Source organism: Thermobia domestica, chromosome 13 (genome assembly GCF_964235325.1).
Source record: "Thermobia domestica chromosome 13, izTheDome1.hap1.1, whole genome shotgun sequence".
Lineage (NCBI taxonomy): Eukaryota > Metazoa > Arthropoda > Insecta > Zygentoma > Lepismatidae > Thermobia > Thermobia domestica.
In genome coordinates, this window is record NC_137466.1 from 181514268 (window position 1) to 181534240 (window position 19973).

The 19973-nt window shown below is 34.5% G+C and overlaps 1 protein-coding gene across 2 annotated transcripts in view; it reads right to left on the reverse strand.

Annotated features, from left to right (window-relative positions):
* Positions 1-568: 568 nt before the first annotated feature.
* The window catches only part of yps (Y-box binding protein ypsilon schachtel), a 91180-nt gene continuing 71775 nt past the window's right edge, over positions 569-19973 (reverse strand). The window contains exons 3-9 of one of the 2 annotated variants that reach the window (XM_081737020.1): positions 17181-17214; positions 14252-14474; positions 12660-12826; positions 11675-11812; positions 8780-8926; positions 7341-7373; positions 569-1995 (exon numbers count right to left, since the gene is read on the reverse strand). In XM_081737020.1, the coding sequence (XP_081593146.1) occupies positions 1945-1995; positions 7341-7373; positions 8780-8926; positions 11675-11812; positions 12660-12826; positions 14252-14474; positions 17181-17214 (793 nt within the window). In that variant the 3' untranslated portion in view covers positions 569-1944. The remainder of the gene's footprint in view (positions 1996-7340; positions 7374-8779; positions 8927-11674; positions 11813-12659; positions 12827-14251; positions 14475-17180; positions 17215-19973) is intronic. The other variant, XM_081737021.1, reaches the window with a different exon arrangement.

The window sequence follows — 19973 nt, forward strand, 5'->3', positions numbered from 1 at the left end:
CCTTCAAGAATTCATTCTCGAAGAGGACTTTCCTGAAATATTTGAACTCAGAATCATCCAAAAATCTTTGTAGATTCTTTAGTATCATTTGTAGATCCTTAGATTTCGGGTGATCCTGTGTTCTTCAAAAATCAGGAAAGTTACTTCGAAGATGAACTTGTGCAAGGTAGTAACAGAACGCTTGCTTAAATAGCACTTGGCATGTTTAGATACATACACTCGAAGGAAAATACACAAAGGAAGCATTCCAAGAATTTGGAGAGATGGTGTGGAATGTGACTGCTCCAACAGATTTAGGTCCTTTCGCTGTCTTTCTATGAAAATCATGGACATCACTTCGAAGGCGTGTGAAATTAAATATGTTGTTAATGCAAATTCACAGACCAGAAACTATTTTTTCCGTTCTTCAGACAAGGTTAAGAATATTTTGAAAAATTGTATATAGATTTTTATCTATTTTTTACAACTTTCGACTTTCTCTTCTCTAAATTTCAGTTTTATAGAAATTTCTTTCAAAGTAACCCTTGTACAGTAGTTTTAGAGTAATTCTGAAGATAAAACACAAGAATATTTTTAAGTTCTTTATTCAAAATGCACATGTTTTGTGAAAAATTATGTTTTTGTACAAATGTGGCAGACATTTTGCCAATCTTTGTTCACTTCAATGTCAAACATTGAATGTTAACAACCAATAAATACTTTACTAAATGGAAGTGAATGAAATACCTTTAACATTGTTAAACTTCCATTAAACGCCAAAAAAGATGATCTTCGAAATGGACCAAAACAAAGTTTTCAGTTTTTTCACTTACATTGTTTTTTGCTGGTCAGTTGATGAATTGTACTTCTCTTTCTTGTGGTCGGCTGGTGAACGCCAACCGGAAAGATCTTCCCTGACCCAAGTTAACCAACCATCTATTGCTACTTTTTGCATTTTTAAAAACACTGGTGCCATAGTGGAAAATGACTTTTTGAATTTTCGGTTCTTACTGGCCACCAAACATTCAAAATTCCTTTATTCCCTCAAACATGTGCACTATAATGCATTCAACACATGCACTGTTGGACAAGCATGGGAATACTGCTGCCTGACCTAAAGTGAGCCATTCAAGCACACAGCATGTCAGCCGGAAAAAAATTGAAACACAACGAAAAAATAAAATCAGACCATGACAATGACGGACTGACAAAGGTGTCAGAGAAGAGGTTAATTATGATGTAATCACATCGCCACCCCCAAAGCTGCAATTATGTTCAACCTTTGAAAAATTGTTACTTTTGTTTCTTAAAACTTTTTGTTTTATTCTTTAAAATAAATGTCTGACCCGGGACATATGTTGGTGACATCCTGTAACCGGGTAGTCCCCCCAAAACCATATTATATTGACCTCTTCTCTGCTGAGCTGTGTGCTACAGGCACTCATCCTAACTGATATGCAAGACTCAAAATTAACCCTCCCCAACCCTTTACACCAAGTAACATTGTTTTGAAATTATCTTTATCCACTGGTTGAAGGAAACGAAAACAGAACAGTGCTTAGAAAATAAAGCTAGCACTGACAAAAAAGAATTAACTTCTCAAAAAAGATGGAAAAAACACAACAAAAATAACAAAGCATCAATATGAAACCTAATTAATAATTGTGTACACGATTATTCAAATTCATCTACATTTATCTTTCAGAAAATAATTCCGCCTCACGATTACGCATGCAACAATCTAATTTTTTTAAAAAAAACAAAGGAATTTTCCTCATCCGAGGTTTCATTTTGAGCCTTGTCATTTTACAAACTGGTGGTAAATAAGATATATGTCAAGCATCAAGGAGGTGTTTTCACTCTAATCAGGACTGCTTTCAAGCACTAACACAAAATGATGTTAGAAAAAAAGTTGACTTCGATCTACTAAGGTTTTAATAAAAACAGTGCTGGATAGATGATGCTTTAGGCACTGCTTTCTGTAGTAGTGTTCTGAACAGCTTGTGTGTGTTCCTCCTGAAAAAGAGAGAATACGATTTGTAGGAAAAACTAAATCGTGGGTAGCTCTTTCTCAATAGCAATTAAAATATTAAACCTTTTATAAGAACTTTATATTCACACAAAAATAGTTACAATCAATTGAAAATTTGTACAAAACAAATTCTATTTTAGATTTCATATTAAATGTTTATAATTTCGCTATTTAAAAAATCTAACATTTACTAATTCACGCAAATCAGAAAATTATTTTAGAGCAAATATTTTCAAATACACTGATATCTACATAAATCATTTTATACGTAATTTCAAATGTGACACCTAAAAAAATCTTAATACCTATTTATAATCAACGCCTGACAAGTGCTATTTCTCTAGTCTGCCCGAAGACTGGAAATTGTTTAAAGCACCATAAGTGATTCAAACTAAAGTTTACCTCTTATTTTCAAATATCACTCACTAAGATACACTATTTGTACTTCACTCCGAAGAAGTATTTGAGGGCACATCCACATTTCCTACTCGTTGATAACTAATAACTGGACATCGAATTTTTATCCAAATGCATACTTTGCTTATATGCATCTTATGAAATTTCGTAGAGGTTTCTCACAAAACAGCTCGAATTTGTTTTATAGTTTTACAGTGCATATAAGTAAGTTCCTCCATGCTGACTGGAATTATTGAAATATTTTTCTGACCAGAGTACGTACTTCATTAAAACAAAATATTTCGTAAGTTTCTATAACGTAACGTTATCTTCCTCCGGTTAATGCATATGTTTAAGAATATATTCAGCATATTCTGTATGTTTTTATTTTAGATATGATTATAGCATGCAATAAATCCAAGTTTTATTTTCAATTATTTAAATGTCTATGCAAGAGAATGGTTTTGTGCAATTGAAGATGGAGTAATGTCTAGTTTATGAAGGCCTCATTGTTAGCAACCGATCAGCAGAGCAAAGACTCGTCCAATTGTCAAGACGTTAACAGAAATTTGATAATGGTAAGAGCCACTAAGATCTTATCTACTAATTCAGAAACAAGAGACGCGAGATATACTGCTCAGTAAATGCTTAGCTCTAGTTGATAAAGTTCAGCAAGAACTCTAGTTAGTTCCTGGTGAATTCGAATGTTCTGTGGAAAAGAAATTGTGTATGTTCTTCCCAGAAATTCTGACTATAAACCAATTGAAGCAATGGGAAAATACCTGTAAGGCTTATATTCCAATCTGCCAGAAAATATGGATACTAAACTTGTTCCTTTCTGCAAATGTTGTCCGGTAACATCTGTTAACAGGTCATTTTCTGGCTACAAACGTCACAAACTGACACCAGAAAATTTAAAGCAGCATCTTGTAAGGCTAACTATGGGAAGGAGTTAAATTCTTACAAACGAACTTATTTTCTATACAGTGGAAACTTGTAGAAAATAGATTCGTCAAAGTAAATGCACTAAAAAATACAATTGTAAAGAAAAATTAGAAATTGTGGTGTTCACATATCACTGTGTTCATTTTAAATTTTTTTCTTTTTCAAAAATTGGGATAAACTAATTATAAAAAATTCTGAAGAGAAATCCCGAGAAACTTTCGATGTTATTACTTCACCTACAAAACTTTTGTCAACTTCGCTGCATATTTTAAAAGTATTCTATTTTATTGTATTGTTAATGCATATTTTAACACACTTAACGGCATAGTTGCATGCATATATCATGAATATTTAGTGCATAAAAATCCGATGTCTATTATTAACTAGTTGCAATTTACGAACAAACAAGGTTCAAGTAGCTATGATCACTTAACTCTCCAACACAGTATTACGCGTCTCCCCTATTACGATCTGCCAAATAAAGGATATAACACTTAGAAACAAACACTCGTATGTAGCACCTAAATGGATCGAAGTCTTACAAAAATTTAACATTCACTTGTACTATACATCTACTGTTCTATGTGAAATACAGAGCCTTTTATTGTATTAAAATGCTTTCGTTAACATATTTTAACCAAAGCTTTTGCTAAAATCAAGATTAAGACTAATTTCCTTAACTTTAAAAGATTCAATGTAAATAAAATTCAACGTGGTACTCTACTAAAAATACAGGTAGGAGATACGGATATAGGTCTTACAGTAATTTAAAACCAGCAGCAACGTAAGTAGAAAATAATTGTTTGCTACAGCACACGGAATACAACAGAACTCAATTCAGTTATTTACACAACACTTTTATTCAGTTGCCCGTTGCTTATATATATATATATATATATATATATATATATATATATATATATATATATATATATATATATATATATATATATATATATATATATATATAAGTGACGATATCATTAAATACCGTAATTTTAATACTTCAATATAAAAAACCTTCACTAACAAGTAGTCACTGATACTCAGTTCAACAAATTCCTCTACTCGCGTTATTTAAAAATACGGAGAGAATACGCAACTAGCGTGACAAATACAAAAATTATAGGGAAGTGAAAGACGAATCTACCGACAAGGAGACGGAAAAAAGTGAGGGAAGGTGGACAGATCGCAACAATAAGGGAATACCTGCAACTCAATTACAAATACAGGGTGACTTAATACATGGAACCATTTTTGTTCATAAAAATTAGAATATGCAGTATTAATGTTTGGTATTTTTAAGAAGATTGTTCGGTTGAGAAAGTAATTAGAACCGTAATTTGGTTACGTTTATGTTCGTTTGCAGCGTAAACAACAAAACAATGGTCAAAGCAATTCTGAACTGTTTTCCTTTGAACTGAGGTGAACTGTGATTCTCTAATGAGAGAGAAATGTTAGGATACATTACAGAGCAAAGGGTCCATTTACTACACCAGAAGCTCTACCACAGCCGGAATGTAAAATTGCTAAATCTACTTTTACACTTACACCATTCATACACGTTCTGGTATTAATATCCCTGAATTTCCACTAAGTCAACTTCTGACACGCAACACAGCAAACACTATCATTTATGGTTAGTTTCGAAGAAACAATTGATTATCCTCTACTATACCCGACGTTCTTTATTTTTGTCAAATATAAGCTTACTTTCTTATTGTAAGTAAGTTGAACTTCCTGCATTTGGAACAATAAAACATTAGCACCGAACAATAATTCTACACTAACGATAACTGCATTCTGAATGTGCACAATTTGGCCTTAACTGCGACCAATAAACTTTTTTTTTTCTTTCTTTAAGTACTTGAACTTCATTTAATTTGTTCTTTCAAAGCTTGAAGTAGTAAAATTTTCGGTTCTCCTAAGGCTCCATATTTTATTCTTTTAGCATCTTTCTGAATTTGTCCTGATTCCTACTGTATTAAAGAAAAACAAATCCGTAAAATATCAGGATGGTCGACTTCCTATCACCGTCACTGCGACCCATGCTTAAACTGTTGATCTTAGGAATAGTGAATCCTCAGAACTAACGATCTCGAACTACTGAAATTATTATTTTTTTTTAAAAAAAATCCTAATAATCCTAGTGAATGAGTAGTTGCTGGTTTGGTAAAAAAAAAAAATTTTGTTTCACGTTACCGGTTGCTTGTAATATAAACCAAAATAAAAGCTTCTAACAAAACTTAGCTACACATTACACGGTGGGTTCAGACAAATGCCTTTATAACTTATGTCCTTACTTTAGTAAAAACAGTTGCAATTTACAACTATTTTATTAATGTTACTATCAAAATTACTACCCATGCACATATGACCAACAGAATCTCAATTGGTAATAATTTCGAACAATTTCCATGTTTGCCCTTCACGATTGGAAAACTCGTTTATGTCATCTTATGCAATAAGTATCACTAAGAGATACAAATAGGTTTATTATTGGATCAAAGTAACTGCAACATTTCCACAGGAGTTAGAGCATCCTAGCATGTGAAATTTTATGTACAGTGTTATTGTATAAGCCTGTTCTCCAATCCTAGTAAAGGGAAATTCTTCTGGTCGCCGCCATAAACTTACAAGATCAATAATTTTGACTAACTTGGTAATTACGCTGTATTAGCAATATTTTATTACTGTTTGACTATAAAATACTACGACTTTTAATGCACACTTCTGTCTCCTTTACGTTTTTTGTACCAGTAGATTGTAAGCAAGGAACCGAATTCAAGCTATGATACCAATTAAAACACTAAATTGAGGGGTGGGATTTAAAGGGCTGACCTGGTTAGGACTTGCACAGCAATTTGAAGTTTCATTTTAAATTAGTTTTTCATATAACATCGGGCACGAACTGGACAGCATCATGTTTTTACTTCCCAGTGCTAATCATAAAATGTCTAAATATAAAAACTAATATCCAAAAATTGTTACACAAAAAATGTACTAGGTATAAAATTTGCAACAAATGACTGATTTCTTCATTTATTTCTTATGTATGACTACACACGGACACCTTATATAAAAGCAATTATTAGTGCTTCATAGAATGATGAATGAATGCTTTCCAAATTTAAACTGCAATAACCTTGAATTCGGAAGTTGTTACTATTACGTTATACTATTACTGTCCTCTCTTGGGGTTTCATAACTTTTCCACCTCCTGCTATTTTATTCCCATTTAATTATTCATCATATATGGCCCATGATGAATATTCATGAAATATTACAACACAAGATCCAAAAACTGAATTTTAAGTGATACTACAAAATTCAAAGGGTTATCGAATGATCTTTTGTTCTAATGTATAAAAAAAAAAAGTAATCTTCGAAGATGAATCAGGGGAAAGGAGCACCAGGAGGTAAGTTACTTATGAAGGAGCCAAAGATAAATATATGTAATGATGATTTTCGGATACTAGCAGTCTTTCCACCCCACCCCAAAAAAATGCGTATGCACATTGCCTGCAAGTTAGCGACAACTATTAGAGTGACTGAACTTTTAAGAATAAGCATGGCTGACAAAAACTGGAGTCTTCTTTTTATAATAAGAACTAGCAATATATATCGAAATATTTTTCGCCCAGGCCTTTATGTGACCCGTAACTCTGAAGTATTTTGAGGTTTGCGTAAGTAGCATTACTCCCGGACGGATATGCTTTTTGCACTATAATAGGAAATGTACCTTATAGCGTCCATTGCGAAGTAAACTTTCAGAATCTAGTTTACTGACTAACCTATCGGAATGAAACGAACATAGAAGGTTAAAAACATTTCGCCTTAACACGTAAATTTGCGGCAACACTTGAAAGCTAACTATATTAGAAGCCTAACAAGCTTTTTTATTTTATTTTATTTTATTTTTTAATGTGGGCGACTTGTTTAACTTGAAGCTCACCCCAGTAATACAAGATAAAGAGATTTTACTTACTGCAGGTTGGGGTGGAATCTCTGACTCCTCAGGCTGAAATAGTAAGAACATGCACATGTAAACATGCAAATTTGTTTTAAATGAAGCATGCAGAAAATACTCCAGGAACAAAACTAATTGGATAGGGAAACACTTCAGAAAGAAAATTAAAGCTTTGAGAAACATCAATGGGACTAAAAAAATATAGCTTAATGAACCGAATTGACATTGATATCACAAAATATAGACAGTTTTGTTTCGAAATAGTGCGTACTAACAGTTTGGTTCCTATACACTTAGAGAAAACTAGATTTCGTGCAACAGTTATTACCAATAAATAAAAAGTCAATTTTGATGACCACGTGCACGTGCGTGTACGAGGGTCTTTACAATTTATTAAAAATAAATATTCACTAACTGAGGAATGAAATACAAAACTATACTTTTCTTAAATTCTTAATACCTACTGACAAATTGTCAGACTAAAAATTTAAACAGTGTGAATTTTCTAACCATTAAAAGAAAGAAAAAAAAAAAATCTAAGTGGAAACTGAAGTGACCTGATGGTTGTGTCAGTCTAGAATTATTAAATTAAAAACATATTAAGATTCTGAAGTCTAACGTCGGCCGTATCTTATTTCTAAATTAACTGTATGCTTACCAAGGATTCAAAGAATTATTTCCAATTTAACAGGGTATACTGAAAACAAGGGCGAACCACCCACAACTACCTGGATTTGGTCAAATATGCCAAATATCTTCGAGGACCTATTGTTGAGTGGTACCATTTTTTTTTCCTTTTAGTATCTATCAGCACAGACTAGATGAAACCACAAGTATGTCTTACAGTGTCTGCATTGACAACAGAATTTCCACTATTCTGTATATGTATACAATTCTATTTTGGCTAGTTGAATAAATATATTGAGCATCGGTAAGCACAGCCCTGAATCAGATGTTCGCCTGATCTGTCTCTACTACTATTCATTTTAAAAGAACCTGACAACATTAATACCAAAATTGCCTCGCGTTATGAACTTTTAATTTTATTGCAAAAAGACTTGCCGAAGATTTATGGTCGTTGAAGCGATGTTTACGATTTCTCAGTGCTATATGGTTAACGCATCTTTGGCACGAAATAATCGGGTTTGATGCTTAGGTATGTTTCATGTACTTTGGACCTAATGGTAAGTTGTAGGTCCAAGTCTCATTTTTGTTGCTGTAAATGGTTGGTTTTAGTTTATCACCCATCAAATTAATGCTTATCTCTTTAATTAGTAATTTAATAGTTTGAGTTACAAGGTGATAAGCATTGAAATTTTAGGGAAACAGCAAAACTTCTCTAACTTAAATCTGAACAATTAGTACTGGGGAAAGTTCCACATCTTGCCACTAGCACATTAAATATTCAAGGAAATAACTCTTCAACTATCTAATTTTCATTTGTTACTAAATCTTACTTTTTGTTTCTCTGCATCACTCTGGCTGTTGCGAGGAGGACCACGTGGTTGACGACGCATGCGGCGGTTATAGCGAGGGCGGGGAGGGCGTCCTGCAGGTCCACCTTGACCACCTTGGTTATCTCGAGAGTCACTCTCGCTCACGTTCTTTAAAAAAAACAAAACACATTACGTTACAAAAATCATTGATAATTTACATTTATGAAAATTATCTATTGCCATGCTTTCATATTTATTCTACATTAGCAGTAATAGTAACATTATCTTAAGCATATAATCTGTATACCAATTTATATATATTTTACGAACATTCGAAAAAAAAAATTCAAGCCGTATTTTGTGTATTTTTACAGATCGTTATCAACAGATTATATCAATTTCGTCTTAATATATTCTAAACGCTCCTACTTCGTGAATTTAAAATACTTATAATAATGTAGTCAGTATATCATGCTAAAGACATTACTTAATGTTATAATTGTTACCTAAATGTAAAAACAATGGAAAAACTTATATCGTAGTACTGATATGTCAATAGTGTTTCAATAACTTAATCATACACTGATAGTCAAATGTCTCAAACGTTAATGTTAGATTTATTTGCTAATTCACTTAATTCTTTAACGCTTATCAAAGCTGCTTGCTATTCCATGTTTTACCACTAGAAGCATTTAATTTACAAACTTCGGAGAATTCAATTGAGCTTTGATGGGAAGATCATTAGATGCAGTTTTATCAAAGATATCCTACTCATATTTCTTTTCACGGTAGTTAGAACGAAGTTTCGATGAGTATTTTGGGTCATTCATCAATTTTAGTGATTTCACCAACTGAACGCAATCCTGAGGGAACAGCGAACTTACTTCAAAATTCAATGACTGCCATTGGTGCTGAATATTTATTTTATTCTGAACCACAAAGGACTTCAACGTAACTTTCGCGCATTAGGATTTTTTTTTTTTTTTAAATCTTTCCAATGCTCCTATATTTCCTATATATTTGCGTCTCTTCCTATAAACTCCTATATTTTAACGAAACCTATATATTTTTGTGGCACTTACTTCCACTTGTGAAAATAACAAGGAAATAAGCTGTGGGTTGTTGGAGGGCCTTTCATATCCAGTTGGGTGGTTAACTGGAGACTTCTGTGTTTCGTCATTTCCTGCTTACTGTCGAAAGATAATTATACCAAACAATATACAGTTAAATGGCAAATGAGCATATTGAGGCACTGAAGAAAACAAAAGTGTAACTGATACTTTTACTGTTGTATATATTTCCTTAGATGCACTAAGTTGTGTGTGCAATTGTGTATTTAGATACTTAAACCAATTCTTTGTATCATGTGTTTTGTGATTTTTAAAAATTAATTTTGTATTGCTTTTTACAAATTCTGTATATTATTTGAATAGTAATAATAAACAGAAATGATAGGATGTTGCAAGTGAAATTATTCACAATCTGAGACTTACACTGATTTTCTGATACAGATCCTTTTTACACTTTCCTTACGGTCGTTGCTTAGCACTGGTGAGTTACGTACGAAAACACTAAAAGTCTTATGAAATTTTGCAACGAGATAATTACCCATTTAGTTATATTTAGAGTAGAATGTACGTTCATATAACAAGTGGTGTAATTTCCATGTGATTTATTTCTACCCATTGGATAACAAATGTTCCTTTTTCAAAGCTTTACGAAACAACCTATATTTTTTCGTAGTGATTTTTTTCTTCATTAGCGTTGGAAAGCCTGTAATCATTTGACACTACGAATATTCAAAATCTGTACTAACCCAACATCACACGTCCCCATTACTCAATTTCCCAATTTCTATGCTTCATAACATTTGAGTTTATCCCAGGGGTTTCCGCATGCTAATTCTCACAATCTAAAGCTTTTAATTTCGAACTGAAATCTCAGTGTGGCAACGATTGAATTCAGATTTGATTTTGGATGTGGTAAAACTCCTATTTTTATACTAGGCAATATGATAGTACAATCTTTAGTACTTGACGTAATATGTGGCCTTCCCAGATCTGTTTATAACCACAATGTTGCCGTTTTCCTGTAGGTGTACCAGTCATCATAGTTATTGTCCAGAGCTGCCACTCCGCAGATTGTGTAGAATGTAACCGAACTGTGTGGGGTTTATTTATGCTTTTGAGAATATAATTTCTTCCGCTCTGCATATATGTATACACACACAGGTCGGGTATTTTCATTCGTTCATTTAAGTTTAGATTAAATAATACATTTCAGCACTGAAGAAAGAAAAAATGAAGCTTTTAATTTTATGCTCGAGAAAAGGTAAAATAGGATTGTGCTACGTCGAAATGAGCTTTAGAAATTGTGATTTTTTTTTTAAAGGAATTTCCTATGGTTTATGCTGACATCATTTGTATGATTTGTAGTTACTAAAGAACAGGACTGAGCCTTAGAGGTTCTGAAACTATTGAGGAAAAGGTCTACAAGTGGTTGATGGCATCTCAAAATAGATGAGGTAAATTCGAATTTCGAAGTAACTTAAACCTTAACAGTATTCAAACTGAGAACAGTATATGTAATTTAGAGAACTATCAACTACTTTCCAGGAGCTAGAATTTTTTTCTTGGTTACAATTCAAATTAAACTACTCGAAAACCTTTGACAGTAATGTACATTGCTAATGATCTCTTTTTTCCTACTACAATGTAGTAATACTCATTTTAGGTAGTTTCACAATTTTAAAAATATATAAGAAGACATGTCAACCACATCAATAATGATTTCAAATCTTGCACCAGTAGTAATTTTAAAACTACGTTCTGGTTTTGCTCTTTCTAAGTCAACTATCCGAGTTGGTACTTCTTAAAACTACGGTGTTACTCAAAATATTCAATCTGTAATACTTGCCTGTCCATCCTGACTGCGTGGTCGACGAGGTGGAGGTCTGCCTCCACGGAAATTGCGTCGGAAAAATCTGCGAGGTGGGGGACCACGACCACGTCCACGTCCTTCGCCACCTTCGTAGTCAACTTCCTTCACTTCACCCTGAGAATGAACATTTGTACATGTAATGAATATATTCAAGAAGAATGAATTTAACACATGCAACTTTAAAATCAGACAAGGGTTTCAGGAGTTACTTAAATTTTCCTCGTAAATTCCTATTTATAACAATTATTAATCTAATGTGAACAGTGAACATGCAGATCGTAAACTAAGTTTAAAAAATTGATTAGTAAGTCAATATCTAAATTATAAACCGGGCAGCTACTTTCTAACTGCAAATATTAGAAAAACTTCCAAATTCCTAGGACAAAAAATATTTTAAATTGCTATGACAATTCTCCCCACGACTATATGGTACAAATTTCATTGCCGGTTGTCAGCTTCACACAAATGTTACATGCTCAAAAAATTGAATATTCGGTTGTTTTATGTGTACAAATTCAATGCAATTCTAGAATAATAATTAAAAGAAACTGATGAAGTATTTAACAGTTGCAATATCACGATTGCGCAAGAAGTTTCATTGTTATCCGAATAAAACTTAAGTAGCTGTTGTGCCGCAGGCTACACATACAAGGAATTAAATATATCGATCGTTTAATTGGCGTGATGTGTTAATTCTTATCAATACTGGCCCGATCCCTACTTTACTCCATGTGTGTTCAGTAACAAGCTTTAGAAATGGTGAATCAATTTGTTTTCTTAGATGCATCTAATCTGATAAATTTATTGTTTCACAACTAAAATCTGAGTGAATTTCACGAATTACGAATCTTATGGAATGTCGTAATGGGGAAAGAATTAAATCCTTAGTTTAACGTTCTACAATTTCGTAAGACCCTTTTAGGTTAGAGGGATGATAAAAGAAAGTGTAAGGAAGACTTACTCCATCCTGTTGATTGTCCCTGTTGGGTGGTGGTCTTCGTGGTCTGTTGTAGTAATTGGGTTGGAAACGTCGACGAGGTCTGTAGCGTCGAGGTCCTCCCTGGCCCTGGCCTCCTTCACGAACTTCACCAGAGCCATCATCACCCTTGCCTTCTCCGCTCTCGTACCCTGCAGTTCATTATGGGAGTTAAATACGGTAAGAAATTCGTTAAGTATATTTAATACGCAATGTAATGAAGAAAGAAAAAAACAATTGCTGCAACTGAGCTAAAAAATTTTTATTGATCTTTGCTATTGAATGCAGTTATGATCGAAAGGTAATATATGTTTTAACCCTAACAGAATTTACTAAATACTATTAGAACTGCTTGACCTTCCATTAATCTACGACTACCCGGATTCCTATTTTACAACAAATGTAACTTGAAAAATTACTCAACGTGAAAAACCGCTTTTAAGTGTAAAATAAGTAACATGTATAATCATGATCAAATATCCACATGAGTCATATTTATAAATCAACTACAGCACCATAAAATACTGTAATACATGTTCAATAACATGAATTTCGGAAATTTTCTACCAGTCAGTTTCATTAAGTGAGCTGCTCAAACGTCAATTACCAGGGCTAATAGCAAGTCACTTTTTTTTTTTGTCACTAAAAGTTACTTTTTTTTTTCAAGTTGGTCACCAAAAGTTACTTTTTTTTTTTTTTGTCACTAAAAGTTACTTTTTTTGGGAGGTAAAGTGACTTTCGTGTTATTTATGTTTTGCATTGACAGTTTAAGAAAAATATCAAAAATAAATGAAAAAAGGCACAAACTTGTTTTTCATTACTCTTCTGAAAGCTTCAGTACTTGCTGTCAAATGAGAAACCTGAAGCTTTATTTTCACTTCAGCTTTTATTCTTTCTAAAGCACAGTGGATGGTTGGTAGATGCTTAAGCTCTCAAGGTGGGGTTGAGAACCCTTCTGTGTATTCTTTCTTCTATCATAATAGTCTTTTAGTTTTCTCTCGTAATAGTTAACGCTCCGCTCAACGTTGTGTGCGCGCGTGTGTATGTATTTGTGTGGTTCATCATGATAGTCTTCTATTATGCTTTTTGTATGTTCTTTTTACGAGTAGGTGATGAATTTGAATATTTCATGGCTTTGAGAACTCAATGCTAAGTTAAATATAATGTCTAAGATGAAGAAATTCGGAAATAGGCCAGAACTTGTTCCACTTACTCAAACTTCTTACATCTACTAAGTCTGCTTACCGTAACTACAAATCATACTTAGAAAACCTAAGAAAGGAGGAAGCTCAAAAATACTTAAAAGATGAAACAAAACAAAAAGAGGTGATGGAGAAATTGGCAAAGGAAAAAAGGGGCATGATTATATTTTGGTTACTTTTTCGTGTGCTTTTAGTCACTTTTCAACTATTTACAGGAGACCAGACAACTATGAGGCCTGAATTACTCATTTCTAGCTCATGTCAAAACGTTATATGGATAAAACTGATATTTATAAATATTTAACGAAGATTTGGGCAAGGAGGTGAGATTCCTCCTCCCCCCTCTTCCTTTTGAGAACTATACAACTTAGTTACCTTCTCTTGGCCTTTGTCTGGGGCGGCGACGGGGATAGAACCACTGGCGGTAACCACGTCTCTTGTCCGCAGCATATGGAGATCCTTTGACTGCTTCACCGTTAGGCCCAGTTACATTGGCAGCTTCATTTCCTTTTTCGCCTACAACAACATCAAATTCTACGATCTCGCCGTCTCCAACACTGCGAACTGCTTTCTTGGGGTTGTTTTTAATTATGGCTGACTGAAATGTAAGAAATTACACTTATAAATCAGACACGACATAGAAACAAGAAAAAGTTAACTGTTTATAGAAACTACTAACTGAATGCAAATTGATAATTGTAGTAAGGATCTGGTAACTTACTGAGGAAAACTAAGTAGTTACCAGTTTACTGCAAGGATTAATGCAGCCAGCATTTAATCATTTTCATTTCGTTTATTACAGCCTCTCGGTATTTGAGTTCATTTATTGATCTATTTGGTCTAGGAATTAATTCGTGCGGTTGGTACGCACACATTGAAGCTGTAGTACAAACACAAAATACATAAATACCTTAAGAAAAATATTGTCCATCGCTAGCCACCACTTTCGCCCATCTGTCAGGCAATGTACGGATTCCGTGGCGAAAGAAGTCCTCATCCTTGGAAGCGATCCAGTCAGAGACCCATGTTTCGATATCTTCTGAAGAAGTAAACCGCTGTCCAATCAAATCGTTGTTCATGCAATCGAACAAGTAGTAGTCCGAAGGAGCAACGTCTGGTGAATACGGCGGGTGGGGTAAAACTTCCCATCCTACATTTTCTAAATAGGTTTTGACCGGTTTTGCGACATGTGGGCGAGCGTTATTATGTTGAACAATAAGTTTATCATGTCTGTTCTCCCATTCTGGTCGTGTTCTGGCCAGAGCTTGCTTCAAACGCATTAATTGTCGTCGATAACGTTCTCCATTCATAGTTTCACCCGGTTGCAGCAGCTCATAGTACACCACACCTTTCATATCCCACCATATGCACAGCATAACCTTTGCACAGTGAATATCTCGTTTTGGTTGTGATGGACCTGGTTCACCTGGTTTCACCCAGGCCTTTTTTCGTTTAGGATTCTCGTAATGGATCCACTTCTCATCACCCGTAATAATTCGATGCAGAAACCCCTTTCTGCTCTGTCGTTGAAGCAGCAATTTGCAAATGGTTTTTCGTCTTTCAACGTCTCTGTCTTTCAATTCATGTGGAACCCAATGTGACATCTTTTGAATCATTCCCATGGCTTTCAAGCGTTTGGAGACTGTTGTTTGATCAACGCCTAATGCTGCTGCAAGTTGTTCCTGCGTTTGACACGAATCCTGCTCGAGCAATGCTGTCAATTCTTCGTCTTGAAATTTTTTTTTGGCTGTCCAGCTCGCTCTTGGTCTGCCAAGCCGAAATCACCACTTCTAAACCGTGCAAACCACTTCTGACACGTTCGCTCAGCTAGAGCATGGTCACCATACACTTCCACCAAAATACGATGACTTTCAGTTGCACTTTTCTGCATGTTAAAGTAATGCAGCAGGACACCCCGCAAAAACACTTTATCAGGCACAAATTGCGCCATGTTCACTTAACTACAAACTGGTGTTGTTGACGCTTTCATCCACTGCCCTATACTACGAACGATACGCGATGACAGGGGTTTGCAACACATGTGTGGATACACGGAACTGTGGGACGCTCCGTTCGTTGCGCCATCTCTTGTCCACCCGCACGAATTAATTCCTAGACCAAATAAGTTTAACGTCCGACTTGAATAAGGAGACAAACAGGAGATTAATGATTAAAAGTATGATCCGAACTACTAAGGTTTTGTAAGGAGCACAGGAAACATGCGTGTTTGTCCTCGGCCACGAAGTAAAACACGTACTGGCATTTAGTACCAAAACACATTAAAAACAACACAACTTTTACTCGAATCTTTATTAAATACATACAATTGCTATGAGCTACTCTTATATGAACATTCTCAATGGAAAGTAAAAATTCAGCCACAAAACTAAAGTTATTACCCCAACATTCCTCTAGTGACTGGACGTGACTGGCAGGACACGAGCCCGAACTCACTCTATGGCCTACGGAACCCGGAGGTTCAATGCTGCGTTCACAAAAGCTCTCCACTGACTTCTATCCTTAGCCAACTGGATCTAGTTTACTTTGTTTTACTATTTCTGCCAGACCTCATTTTGAAGTCTCCGCCATTCCCAATTCCAGTTCCTCTTGGGTCCGAATATTCTTCAGGATCTTGTTCTGGAATACTTTTAGTTTTACGTTCTTCTCTCAAAGTGACCATGTTTCGTAACCGTACAGAACAGGCATGATTATCGTTTATATATTTTAAGCTTTCAAATTCGACAGAATTCACGACCAGAGAGATTTTGAACTGAATAATTCCCTGCTTTTAGTCGACATTTAATTTCTTAACCTTCGACACTCGAACCCTTCTTACCCTTACAGCTTTAAAATTACTTTATTTCTATTTACGACAGTCAATTGGATTGTAGAACAGGTGATGAAATTATAATAAAAGGCACAAGGAAGTTCAGACAGTCCCTTAGAATTCTCATCCAGATATCTCTATGTATCTTCTTGCACTACTTATACACAAATATTTGGATTTAATTCCTAGACATTGCCATCATATTTAAAGTCTATTAAATGTAAAACCAATCTTATCTATGTAAAGTGAATTTTCAGGGAAAACTAATTCAAACCAGATTTGGCGAGTAGTTTGTGTCTTTCGTACTATCTGATATGATTACAGAATGTATCATTACCGGTTACTCTTTACATTTTGCATGAACTGCGTTTTGCATTTGGTAGTCTCATTTGTCCGTTAACATATTTCCTAGCATTTAAGTGGCAACAACAAGCTATAAATAATTAACTGAATATACTAGAAATAAGTAAAACTTACTTGATGGACGAACACGTCTTCTTTGGTGTCGTTTCTGCAAAGAAAGAAAAAAAAATAGCATTAAAATCTTTCAGAACGACTCTAGCATCTAATTCGTCATTAGTGTTAGCAAATACATTTTTTTTTCCGCCTTGCAAAACTGTAATCTCAATACATAACTTATGTTAACGAAAACTTATCCATTCCCTCTCAAGAATGACGTTTTAACACTGCACGAAAAACTGCTTTCACGACGAAGGAACTGAAACATGCAGCATTTTGTACTAAAGCTACTGAACACTTGTATGCTGCATTCTTTCTTGATTCCTAATATTACATATTTAAATACACCTGAACTTCAATTCTCTAATTTCCAGTTTTTCGTACATCGATTGAAAGGTAAATACCTGGCAAGTCTCTTGAACGTCTTACTCAGATGCTAGATAAGTGGGTTAGAACCTATCTTAGGACATGAATCAGAAGATAAGTGTTATCAATATGTAGATTATTTCAACGAAATACCTGAATTACAGCTAATAAACCACGGAAAAATGTATGTTTAAAACAAATATTTCCAGTATTATATTGAAGTAAAAGTTCGATCTCAGGCCAAGTGAATGTAGTGGTTAACTGAGTCCGTGGGTCTTCTCTGGTAGCTTTCTTTACGTTTTCATTCCACCAATTTACTCCTCCGTCTCTTAGTCTACAGGACACAAGTATGGGAAATTAATTTTTAATTTAATGCGCATCAAATTTAACAAAATTTACATGAATAAACCGCGTACGATTAATAGAAAGTTCACCGTATTCGAAAACAATTCTAAAATTCGGAAGCACGTGACCCAACTTTTCAATTAAGTTTTTAAAAGTAACAAGGACTGGCCAATTATTTACAGAAATTGTTAGGAATTTATGAAATTCATATTTAGTTCATTATTTGAATCCATGTACATGTTCATTTTTACACTAAGGTTTCTAAAACTGCAATTAACTCATTTCAGATTAGAAGCTTTAGAAGCTTGAGGTAGAAACATCATCATTCGTGTATTTAATATTTACTTTCAGTCATTTGGAAGGATAAGATATTAGACAGTGGATCACGGAATAATCGAAATACGAAGTTGCAATATGTTTACAGTACTAACTCCTGTATCCGGATATTTTTGTCATTGTTAATTAATGATGAACCTTTGTCCATGATCTGATTTTCTGATACTATTTAAGTCAAAATACTTTGTATCAGTAGTAATATATCATACGCACGAAAATACCCCACGTATTCAAGCTAAATTATTCCTTCTTGCCTATGAAGTATTTAATCCCAATTACCAGTTTCAACCCAACCCCTAATATCCTGTCACCAAACAGAACACTGAGAGAAACAGCCCATTCACCCCTGATTTAATACCTCAAATGACCCCACCTAGCTAGGAATTAAGCCTAGATATTTGTTTTCCTGTACTACTAACAAGAACCAAGGACGTTGGTAACATCCTACAATAGAGATCAAATTTTTAACGTCCTACCAAGGCTAAGGGAGACTGATGACATGGATAATGGTGGAACGATTAAAGTGGGAAACGAGAAAACCTACGCACACGGCGTTTGTCCACCATAAAGCCTCCTTGGAGGTTGTATTAAATTTGTGATAAATTGTTTGGCTTCTATAATTTGCTGCATTTCATCTTAAAGAGACTGAGAAAAATAGCTATTTTTCACCTTTCCAGCCAAAAGCCGTTTCTTAACTTTCCATTTATTCAAATATTGTCATACGATTTGCTGACCTCCACAATTATTGGAGCATAACCATTGCTTTCCTTTGTGATTGACATGTAATGTCACGGCTTTCAAAGGAAAATTTGATTTTGCGAAAGTAAATAGCAGTAGCGTAACTAAGAATGCACGGGCCTCCCCGCAAAAATGTCAAACAGACCTTCCCCTCTTATAGATGTTCATGAAGGCACGTATAATTTATAGAGAATATATTAACCTATTTATTCACTTTTTGCTCATATTATGCAAAAATACACATTTTAAGCAGTTGCATGAACTAAAGAAGTTAAGAGAACCATTTTTTCCCTACAATTAATACATGCAATGTTCACAACTAATATGAAAATTCGTCAAAACTTTTTGATGCTGCTCACTACTTTCCAAACGGGTGAACCATTAGAAGAATTCGGAACTCTTTTGCCAATGTCAACATGGTGATTTTCCTGGTTTTGAATGTATCAGGATTGAAAAGAACCTCAATCCTCTACGACATTATGCTACGAATATACACTGACCAGCCAGAGCATTATGACTGCCTACTAAATATCTATCTCCACTTTTGGCTCTTAGGACAGCAATTATGCGGCTTGCCATGAAAACTAATCTTACGTTCAATGACATTCCAAATGTGTTTAATTAGGCTAAGATCTGGTGAGTTTGGAGGCCATCACAAAAACTGAAATTCACCAGTGCTCCTCGAACCACTGCACAACGATGGTCTTGTGACAAGATTCCATTCCCAGCTGGAAATATCGCTGACATGAGTGAGTGTACATGATCAACAATGAAAGCTGTCATGATGCACACCACACGCACTACTGGGCCCATGAGTAATCATGTGAAGGTCTCAAATCATAAGTGATCCACCACCAGTCTCATCAGTATTCTACATGTCTAGTAGCTGTTCCCTGGAAAACGACGGATTCTGACCCTAATGTGATGAAATATAGGACTGTTTCTTCAGAATATGTAATGTTGTGCCATTGATCTGCGGATAAATAACGATTGACACATGCCCATTTTAGTCGTTATCGATATGCC